Source organism: Oryza brachyantha, chromosome 4 (genome assembly GCF_000231095.2).
Source record: "Oryza brachyantha chromosome 4, ObraRS2, whole genome shotgun sequence".
Lineage (NCBI taxonomy): Eukaryota > Viridiplantae > Streptophyta > Magnoliopsida > Poales > Poaceae > Oryza > Oryza brachyantha.
This window is the reverse complement of record NC_023166.2, coordinates 5,388,725-5,399,833: the sequence shown is the minus strand read 5'-3', so window position 1 is coordinate 5,399,833 and position 11,109 is coordinate 5,388,725. Positions and strand designations below refer to the sequence as shown.

General features: G+C 40.6%; 1 protein-coding gene across 1 annotated transcript; it reads left to right on the top strand.

The window, feature by feature from the left end:
• Positions 1-765: 765 nt before the first annotated feature.
• On the top strand, positions 766-5,868 carry LOC102722764 (cytochrome P450 81Q32-like). Its single transcript, XM_040523037.1, has 3 exons — positions 766-1,391; positions 1,465-1,723; positions 5,233-5,868. The coding sequence occupies exons 1-3, from the start codon at positions 766-768 to the stop codon at positions 5,866-5,868; spliced, it is 1,521 nt and encodes a 506-aa protein (XP_040378971.1).
• The last annotated feature ends 5,241 nt before the right edge of the window (positions 5,869-11,109 follow it).

Sequence of the window (11,109 nt, the reverse complement as noted above, 5' to 3'; positions counted from 1 at the left end):
ACCGTCACGACCCTTCAGCTCCACTCGTGTGCGTGAGTCGCCTGCCCTCGCGCAGCTAGTGGCCCCCATGCTTACCCTCGCTAGCCGCCTTTGCATACCCACGTCTCTATCTCTGCGTCGCGCGCCATCAAGCCACGAGGCCCTGATTTGGGACACGCAGTGCCTACTAGGGTCAGGGACGTTATCGATCAACCTAGCCCCGATCTACCCCGTTGCTAACCCTACCTAAAAATCAACCCATTCCTCCATGGCCTCCACCTTCGCCTCCAAACCTTTCAATACATCATCAACAAGCCACACTGCCATTAAAGCTAGCCACTAGCCACGTGATAAGATTGCATCGGTTAATTAAGCTAGGGCATTGTTACGGTACCTTCAGTAGGAAGGGTAGTATTGTAGTAAAATTTAAATCTAAACATATATTTTTATAAGTATATTAAATATTTTATTTGAAATTTTGTTAATATATACTTAGCAATTTATCTATTTTAATATGAAATATTATACACAAATTATTGTAATGTCATATATTTTAGTTCTAATTTTACCCTAATAAAATTTTTACTACACTACTACACAGCATAATATAAGAAAATCAGATCCGTTGTATCTAAAGTAACGGACGCCTTCCAGAGCGGTACCTTAAAAAAATCCTTAAGGTATCACATCGAGGTGATTAAGGTTTATAAATTGCTAAGAAGAAGCAGGTGGTGTACCCTGATCTACATCTCGTTCCCCCGAGCTCGAAAGGTTGGCTCATCGTCAATGGCGACCACCGCAGCGCTCTCCTTCCTCTTCCTCTTCCTCACGCTGGCATCGGTTCTTTTGCTCCTCAGGTTGCTCCGGAGGCTCCGGAACAAGAAGCAGCAGCTGCAGCGCCGCGGCCTCCGCCTCCCGCCGAGCCCGCCGTCCCTCCCCGTCATCGGCCACCTCCACCTCTTCAAGAAGCCGCTCCACCGCGCGCTCTCCGCTCTCGCGGCGGCGCACGGGCCGGTGCTCCTCCTCCGCTTCGGCTCCCGCCGCGTCATCCACGTCGCGGACCCCGCCGTCGCCGAGGAGTGCCTGACCGACCACGACGTCACCTTCGCCAACCGCCCGCAGCTCCCCTCCGCGCGCCACCTCTCCAACGGGTTCACCACGCTGGGGTCCTCCAGCTACGGGCCCAACTGGCGGAACCTCCGCCGCATCGCCACCGTCGAGGTGTTCTCGGCGCACCGCCTCCTCCGCTCCGCCGACGTCCGCGCCGGCGAGGTCCGGCACATGGCGCGGCGACTCTTCCAGGCCGCCGCCGCGGCGTCGTCGGGGCCCTCCAATCCCTCGCGCGCCGACGTGAAGGCGCGCGCGTTCGAGCTCGCGCTGAACGTCGTGGCACGGATGGTCGCCGGGAAGCGGTACTACGGCGGCGATGGCGACGCGGACGCGGAGACGGAGGAGGCGGCGCGGTTCAGGGAGATGGTGCGGGAGTACTTCGCGATGCACGGCGTCCAACCTGCAGGACTTCGTGCCCGTGCTGGGCCTCGTTGACATCGGCGGCGCCAGGCGGCGGGCGGTGAGGCTGTCGAGGACGCGCAACGCGTGGGCGCAGAGGCTCATCGACGAGCACCGGCACCGGCACCGCGCCGGCGCCGCGACGGAGGCGAGGACGATGGTTGGGGACTTGCTGGAGATGCAGGCGTCGGAGCCAGAGGCGTACAGCGACAAGGTCATCAGAGCTCTGTGCCTGGTGAGTATAGCGAGTACACTGTACACTACTTGCTCATTGCTCCATTGGAATGCTACTATAGTTGCTACTACTACTCTGCTATTAGGCAAATTACATGAACATGAATACATGATGTTCCGTTTTTGGATACAACTAAATATAAGCTAAGGTGATTCACACCAATGCAGATATTAGTAACGAGGGCAACTCTCCGGTGCATTTTATATTATACGACCAGTAGAAAAATAATATTTTTTATTTTATTAATTACTTGAATAACATTATTTTATAATTTTTTAATAAAGATCATTATAAAAGGACGATATTATTTTTTTAAATTTTCAGTCCACCTAATATTATTGATAATATAATATAAAATAGATTAACGGCAGTAAAACCGAAGTCAGCCCCCAGTAACAAACATGGCATAGGCTAGCACTCTGTTTTGTTTCTTTTACTCGTGAACATGATGGTACACACAAGTTAGCACACGTTAGCAAAAGACATGCCGGTATGGATTGGTCCTCAGATGGTCGGACCAGGACATTTATTTTCCTGGGAAAATGGCGATAGTATTCCACATGGTCAGAACCAGTAACTGTTCAAAGTAAGCAAGCAACATAATTGTGTGTGTGTATATATATACCCTTAGAATAAGCTATTCTATACACCCCTCTTCCCACTCCTTCCAAGGGCCCAAAACTTTTCTCAAGTAGCCTGGTCAAAGCCCTCCCCCCATCAAACCCGTTCTTTGATCTTCCTCCATACCCCACCTTTGTCTAGTCCTGTCTATCTGAAAAATGCAGTAACACGAATGTAAAAATACAGTAAAATGTCTTATAAAATATAGTAACAACATCATGACGGATCTAGTTTTTTAAATCATATTTTTTTACCCACGGTAGCGAAAACGGTTTTAAAAAATAATATAGAACACATAATATATTGCTCTTTAAAAATTGGAAATACAATATTTTAGCTATCCCACATTTATTAGTTGTATGTAGCAATAGTATACAGTCACACCTCGCGTTACTGTACTTTGATCATAATGTTACTATACTTATATCATGACGTTACTGTAATTGTACAGTAACAATACACATGTTACTGTAATTATATTACTGTAATTATGCGGTAACAATACACATTTTATAGTAACATGACGCTATTACTATATAGAATATATATTGTTGCTGCACCTATTGCCATAGTATTAGTGTATACTAATGTAAATCATATAGATATTTCTTAAAATTTCAAACTTTAAACAATTTTATCTCTCACCTCATATATTATTTTTTAAAAACGTTTGTACCACATTGTTAGAAAAAATGCTTTAAAAAAGTAGATCTCTAATAGATATGTTTTGACGTTGTTACTATAAATTAGTTGTCGTGTTCCTGTATTTTTGACTTTATGTTACTACAGAATTACTGTGAGACAAGGAGTGGACTTAGATAAACATGAGAGGAAGCCCATGAGGAGGTTGATCCACGTGGTGAACTAATTGACTAACATTTAATTCAGGTGTGGGTGATTTTTGGGCCTAGAAAAGAGGGATGGGAGGTGGGATGGGCTTTGGGAGGCCTTGGAAGTGAGGGAGGTGTAGAATAGCTTATACTAAGAGGGTGCACATAATAGTCTTTATATATATATATATATATATATATATATATATATTGAGTTGCAACTCACGGGCTGCTCCGTGAGTCAGGGTCCAAAAACATATCAAATCATCTCTAAATTTCGATTTTTATGGCTCACTTGATTCTTTGTATCAAAATCTTGTAGCATGCAATTTTTCTTTTCATTTTTGGAGATTTTTAAGTTCACTTTTAAAAATATCAAACAAATACTTAAAAATCTTCAAAAATGAATTTTTTTGCGTGCTACAACATTTTGATACAAGGAATCTAGTGAGCCATATAAATCGAAATTTAGAGGTGATTTGATATGTTTTTGGACTCCGACTCACGAAGCAGGCCGTGAGTTGCACCTCACCGTAGCTAGACTTATATATATACTCCCTTTACGTCCATAATGAAAAACATTTTCATAATTGTTTCTGCTCTCACCCAACAGAAATGATAGACACTATTAAATCCCATATTAAATCTCATATAAATGATATATGTATAGAGCATTTTCTGTTAAAAGAGAGTAAAAATATGTATGGATACGTTTCTGCACCTTAGATGTGAATGGAATATAGTATGATAGAGACTTTATATATATATATATATATAATTATGATATTTCAGTAGCAGAAAATTGACCTCTGCGTTCGTGATCGTTGATTATGATCTTTTTGAGTTTTGAGATTGGCGAGTCGACATACCTTTTCATTTAGAAATGCAGGGCAGCACTCCAACGACATAGGACAGAGCAGTTTGCATGGTTTAACCCATCACCCATGTGAAACCATGTGCTTACATCGCATCTTACAGTTAGTTATTTTATTCGGAGCTTGCTGTTTGGTCACTCAATTAAAAACTAGAAAAACACTGTAAGTTTTTCAAGTCCGATTTTTATATAAACTAGGTCAATTCTCTTCTTCTTAAATATAACACCAGCCTTCGGTTTAAAAAAAATAGGAAAATATCATTCGATTTTAGGATCCTGCCGCTGGTCATCACCAAGTAGTAATTAATGCTAATTCGTAGGTTCTCCGTTAGAGTTTGAGATCACCGCCGCAGAGGCTGACTACAGAAATTCATGAGTGTTTACTTTTTAGAGTATGTAAATTGTTGTTATTCTGTTCTTCTTTTTCGCCGAACTTTAGTCTGTTAGTACCTCCGATCAACTTGGTTTGTGTTGTCAAATAGCTTTGGTTAATACACATGTCGGAAAATGTCAAACATTCGATTAGAGCAGTGTTTAGTTCTTAGCCACAATTTGAACATGAAAACTTTTCTTCATCTAGTTAAATGAACTGTGATAAGAAATTAAGATTCCCTTTGGCAAGATCAATTCTACATTTCATTGTCAAACCTACCTATAAGGGTGATAAAACCTGGAGTCATATACAAGCAACACTTTGCGCTACAGTTGTACTCCTGCTATTGCACCATCTGCTGTTCTATTTACAGTTGACGTATTCATACTGCCACACTGATATTATGGTGTTTATATTCTAGAACCAGTCAAGGACGATTATAATTGAATACGCAATTCACCAGCTCATTGTCCAGTAAATCTTTTATTCAGCTAGCTTATTGAGATTATACAAATATGCTAAATATGCAAATATTCGACGTGTTAGACTTTTGGATCACATTTGATCATTCGTCTTATTCTAAATTTTTAATACAAATATATAGTATTACAAGTCATGCTCAAAGTGTCTTAATTAATAAATCAAATTACAGCAAAATAATCAACAATGCTATATAATTATTGAATAAGATAACTACTTAAAAAATTAACTAACGGTATCAAATAAAATAATGCAGGTAATAATTTGCACACCAGATTAATTATATACCTTTGGCTCGCCGATCCAATTAACCTTTGCTGCGTTGCATCAGTCCATCTTGCAGACCGGAACGGACACTTCCTCGAGCAGCATAGAGTGGGCCATGGCGCTGCTGCTCAACCACCCGTCGGCGATGGCGAAGGCCAGGGAAGAGATCGACGAGGTCGTCGGCACGGGCCGCCTCCTGGAGGAGGCCGACCTGCCCAACCTCCCCTACCTCCAGTGCGTCATCAGGGAGACCCTCCGGCTGCACCCGGTCGCCCCGCTGCTGGCGCCGCACGAGTCCTCCGCCGACTGCTCCGTCGGCGCCGGCGCCGGCGGCCGCCGCTACGACGTCCCGGCGGGCACCATGCTGCTGGTGAACGTGCACGCCATGCACAGGGACGGGCGCACGTGGGGCCCGGAGGCGGAGAGGTTCTCGCCGGAGAGGTTCGAAGGCGGGAGGAGCGACGGGAAGTGGATGCTCCCGTTCGGGATGGGCCGGCGGCGGTGCCCCGGCGAGGGCCTCGCCGTGAAGGTCGTCGGCCTCGCGCTCGGCACGCTCGTGCATTGCTTCCATTGGAGCAGGGTTGGTGACGAGGAGGTTGACATGGCTGAAGGGTCCGGGCTGACCATGCCCAAGGCTGTTCCGTTGGAGGCATTGTATTGGCCTCGTCCAGAGATGGCTCCAACCCTAAGGGCACTGTAGGAACAAATATATATTAGGGCACGTATAATTCTTAGCTGAATTTTCTCATCTTCATACAAGAAAATTTGATGACATGAAGAAAAAACAGAGAAGACAAGAAAAAAAACTTTTGTTATGTGTGACAATGACTCACAGCCAATTGTCACCCATTTATCGAAAGAAATTTTGTTGTATGAGATGGATGACAAGGACATGAGTGTAATAAAAATTACTTTTTTTATTTATTAAGAAATTTGTCTATACCTTTATATACACTGTTATAAGATGAGTTGTTGTTGTTGATATGGATATAAGAAGAGTCAGTCCTAAACTATACCTCTGAAGATGTTCCTATCCGACGTCATTTGGGCCTCAAAGAACTATTTTTAAAAGAATTGTTTTATTATTTTTTCGGAAGTATTGTACATTTATCTCCAAATAGTATTAGTTTGGTGGCACCCAAAAAAACCTAATAGTTTTAAGAGTATAAATATATCCGATTTTTTGCTCTCTATGTATGATGAATTTGAAAAATGAAATTTTACTTATTTGTGTAATACTGTTGGACATACATATATGAAGTTACAATGTAGTTAGCATTAACCCTATCTTTTCGCTTATGCTTATAAGCTAAAATTGAAATTTTCAATCTTAAAATTGGAGTTAATTTTACGGTTTTTTTTTTCACTGAAGTTAAATTTTTACCATCGACTTTTAGATCGCCAACAATACGGATATAAAAGTTTTTTTACAAATTATTTTTCGTTTGCAAATATGCTGTTTGTTTTTTTTCCATGCAAAACCCAAACAATTACCCCCATATAGTTATAACGTAATTATAATGCAATATCATATTGTACTTATATTTAAACGTTTTCCAAAAAAGTGTGGCAATGCTTTTAATTGTCCCTATGTTATTGTCTTATTTAAATTTGGTAGTTTTGGAAATTTGATCCACTTCTAAGAAAACTACCAAAATTTTGTGAGACTATAAACTATGCACATCCAAAAGTATACCAAATTTTGAGAAGGTTTGATCTGCAATAAATTGAACAAGCCCGATGTCTCTATAGTTCTGTTTGTTGGTCTATGACATAGCTGGGCTTAAGCGGTTGTCCTGTACATACGAGGTTGATGAGGGCACTTATAGCGCTTGGACAACAGCTGTCTTTGTGCTGCCACGGAGGTAGAATTAGCTGATGTGCACACAATTAAATGAATAAAGAGATGGTTCTTGTTGTCTCAATGAGCAAATGCGATGACGTGTGCTCCAACATGGGGAGTTGGCAGTCTACAGGCGTTGTTATGGAGGAGTTGTGAGGCATCGCCGATGTCTGGATTCGATTGCGTAGTGGCAACGGATGTGAGTTTTTACTGCAATCGAGCGCACGCCATTGTTCCTTCAGACCCCACCAAATCCCCCCCTCCCCTCTCTACCTCCATTTGAGCGTGTGTACATGTCCTCTCTCAAATCTCCCAAATCCCTGATCCCCAAACGCTGTAAAGGTAGGACGAGAAGCAAGCATCATCGACCGTGTGAGTGCTGCTCAAAGCACTATAACAAAATGGGCATCTAGAGACATTTTCAAAGAAACGACTTGGGACACCGTATCTACCGAAGCCATTTCCCACCCCACCTCATTAAGTAGATACAGATGGGAGACACAGATCAATGAACCGTCTCTATAGATAAATTAATGTGTGATCTCATTTTTTTCACCTTACCTGGTATGCAATGGTTATCTTGTTTCTTATATCTTTAAAATTCTGACCCATTTTCAAATATAGTGCAAATGGTTGCGAGCTCCCAAAAACTACAGGGCTCGGATCTTTAGCAGAATGGAGTGTAAAATCAATAAATAGATATACCAAGGAATATGGCTGAAAACGGAGCGGATAGTTTCCGTCCGCTTCGAAAAAAAACAGATACAGAGGTAGCTCGGAGCGGATATTTCCCGGATAACTTGGATACGGATACGAATACGGATAATTTTCTTCGGATACAAATACGAATACAGTATGACAGTTTCCGACGGATACGGATATTTCGACGGATATCCGAAGATTGTAATGAGCGGATATCCGCGAACACCTGAAATCAGTTTAGTCCATTTGATTTCAGGTCTGGCCCATCAACCAGTTTACTGCAAAACTGCTTTAGTGCTATTATACTATCAGTATTTGTTGAACTCATTATGTGCTATGTGGTGAACTTATGTCACTGTCTATTACACGTGAAATTAAATGTAACGTGTTTAATCTACGATAAGGTCTAAAATGACAACTATCTCGATTAAGTTAGCTATATATGTGGTGCTATTTGTTTTTATGAACAGTTTGGGTGGTTTGTATGTTCCAAGAAATATTTATTTTCGTATTCGTGTTCGACTACATCCGATCCTTATTCGTATTCGAGATAATTCGTATTTGTTTCCGTATCCGAGATATTCATATCCGTTTCCGTATCCGCCTAAAAATATGAAAACAAATACGATACGTGTGTTATCCGTCCGTATTCGCTCCGTTTTCAGCCCTACCAAGGAATGATCAGTATGTTGAAGAACAGAACCTATCAAATGAGGATTGGCGCACAAATTGCTATGAGTATCGTAAGATATATTGTGTATTTTGGTTCAAAATTGTTTCTTATATATATACTAACTTCTAAAACTTTGTAGATCCTGATGGCCGCATTAAAAGACATCGGGGACCAACAAAATTGGCAAATGTTGAAAATCTTCCCGCTGGAGTTAAGATTATTGTCAAACTAGACCGTTTCAATGCACCTTGCTCACAATCTTCTGTAGTTCTTGGATCCTATTTAGGAACATTAGTTAGGAAGCCACATCTAGCTCCACTGAATATTCTGAAATGGAACGACAAACTTTTTAAAAGAATATATCATCAAAAAATGATTGCTGAAGTAGAGGTATTTATCTCTAATTTACCATGTTTTTAAAATCATATTGTTATACGTTGATTCCAGCATAATTCTATTGCTTTTTTTATGCACTAGCGAAAGTTTGCAATTGATGGGAGAGCTAAGAGTTGGCTTCTCCATCAGTTAGATGGCAAATGGAGGCAGCACAAGGCAAAACTGAAAGGAAAATATTACAAGCCTAACTTATCTATGGAACAAGTATTGAAAATGGTACCCAAAACTATTGATGAATCTCAATAAGCCTATACTTGTCTCTTACTGGAACTCAGAGGACTCTAAGGTAAATATATGTTGGGATTTTTTAGTGAGTGGTAGTCATTTTGAATTATCTCAGCTCATTTAAATGATGATATATGTTGTATTGTTAGAAAATCAGTGATAGAAACCAAGAGAATGCACAAAATATCAAGCATCCACACACTTTAGGAAGAAAGAGTTTTGCAAGAAAGAGGAAAGAGTTGGTAAGTCATTTAGCACTTTTATTTATTAATTTATTCTTCTGTTTCCTCATGCATTTGAGATTTATAACTATAGGAAGTTAATGGGGGTGGATGTGGACCGAGCAACCTTGTTTGATGAATGCCATAAGACAAAAGATGGCAGATATGTTAATGATGCTACTCAAGAAAAAATGGTACTAACCTATCTTTTTTTAATTGTTTGTACAACAAAATACATTATGCTAAGAGTCTGATTTTTCCAATGTAGAATAATGTATACATGAAATTGGCTGAGAAAAGAGTAGATGGTCAACAACTCACTGAAGCTGATTTTGAACAAGCTATGTTGGATGTGTTTGGAAAGAATCATAGTGGTAGAGTTAGAGGCATGGGTTCAACCATTACTCCCACAAATTATTATAGTGGAAGATTTTCAAATATATCAGCAAGCAATGAACAAGGAGCCAACTCCAGCAATGTCAATGCTTTCATAAGTTTTATGGTCGATCATATATGACAGAGAAATATCCCGAGGATAATTTATTGGCTAGGCTGCCACCATCCTTTACTAAGCTCATTCCAACAAGTGAGGTATGGGTAAAAGATTATTAGTTTTAAATGTAGCAACTTATATGGGCATATGCATAAGCTTGAAAAATAATATATTCATGGATGCATTTTCAGGTTAATCAAAACCAAGATATTCAGGCACCAAATACTGAGCCATCTCCTAGTCATAGAGCATCTTCCTAGCCTTCAACTGAAGAAGACTGAAGTTACAAATTTACAGTGGCAACTATATCATTCCATACTACTTGCTGCATTAGGATTTTTTTAGTTAACTTGTTTTAGAACCTACTGTTTCATTATTATTGGAAAGAATGTTTCAGCATTTTTATTGGGAAGAATGTATGGATATTACTTGTTTGTTTTAATGCAAAGTACTGGTGCTAAAAATCTTGTTGTGATCTATTGGTAATTCAATGTGGTGATATTGTTTTATGAATTTTTTAAATAAATTTGTGCCAATTGTTCTCGTGTAACCAACAGTGCTAGGGACAGTATTACATGTAAATTTGACGCAACTTAGAGACGGTTGTAATCGTGTCTATATAAGTAAAAACCGTCTTTACAAAAAATAACTAATATGCTAGCCATGAACAGAGACGGCTCTAACTGTTTCTAGACAAACAATAAACCGTCTCTAATATATGGTAGAGACGAAAACAACCATGCCTAGCATCAACAAGCGTCTCTGCATGTTTTTAACAAAATTTTTTATTTCAAATTTGACACGGCCATATTTTAAAGTAGAGACGGTTTTCCATGTGTCTAAAAAATTGATTTGAATTTCGAGTTCTCTATCTAGAGATGGTTCCGACCGTCTCTAGCTATACATACGACTTTTCTAACCGTCTCTGATCATTTGAAACAAGAGCAATGACAACGCTTATGACACGGTTGCACAAACCGTCTCTATGACTAATAGAGACGGGTACATCCGTCTCTACGCTATATAAAAACCGTCTCTAGAGAGTGTTTGTGCTGTAATGAGGCGGAGGCCCAGGTCAGCAGGGCAGTGGTAAGCAAAGGTGGCGACAGAAGTGGATGGGACAGAGGAGGGATGTGGCAGCATAGAGGTGAAGGTCTCATCACGCACGACCAATGCTTTAGAGCAGAACAGCGCGACAGGACCTGACGCAACTGATTCACCGAGCTCCTTCACGGATGTAATTTGCTTCTTCAATGGCGCTGATAACTTCTTAAGTAGTGCCGGTAGCTTCTTTAGTTGTGCCAATGCTTGCCAACAGTCTCCACCATGGATGCATCCTCAACCTTCAGATCCAACAACTTAGTAATTTTGCTTTCCTCCAGATAAAT

Bases quoted from the DNA above. Each gene is read 5' to 3' on its own strand.
- LOC102722764 (XM_040523037.1), top strand. From the start codon at position 766: ATGGCGACCACCGCAGCGCTCTCCTTCCTCTTCCTCTTCCTCACGCTG. The intron at 1,392-1,464 runs GTACTACGGCGG...ATGGTGCGGGAG, and splicing joins CGGATGGTCGCCGGGAAGCG to TACTTCGCGATGCACGGCGT. The intron at 1,724-5,232 runs GTGAGTATAGCG...GCGTTGCATCAG, and splicing joins TCATCAGAGCTCTGTGCCTG to TCCATCTTGCAGACCGGAAC.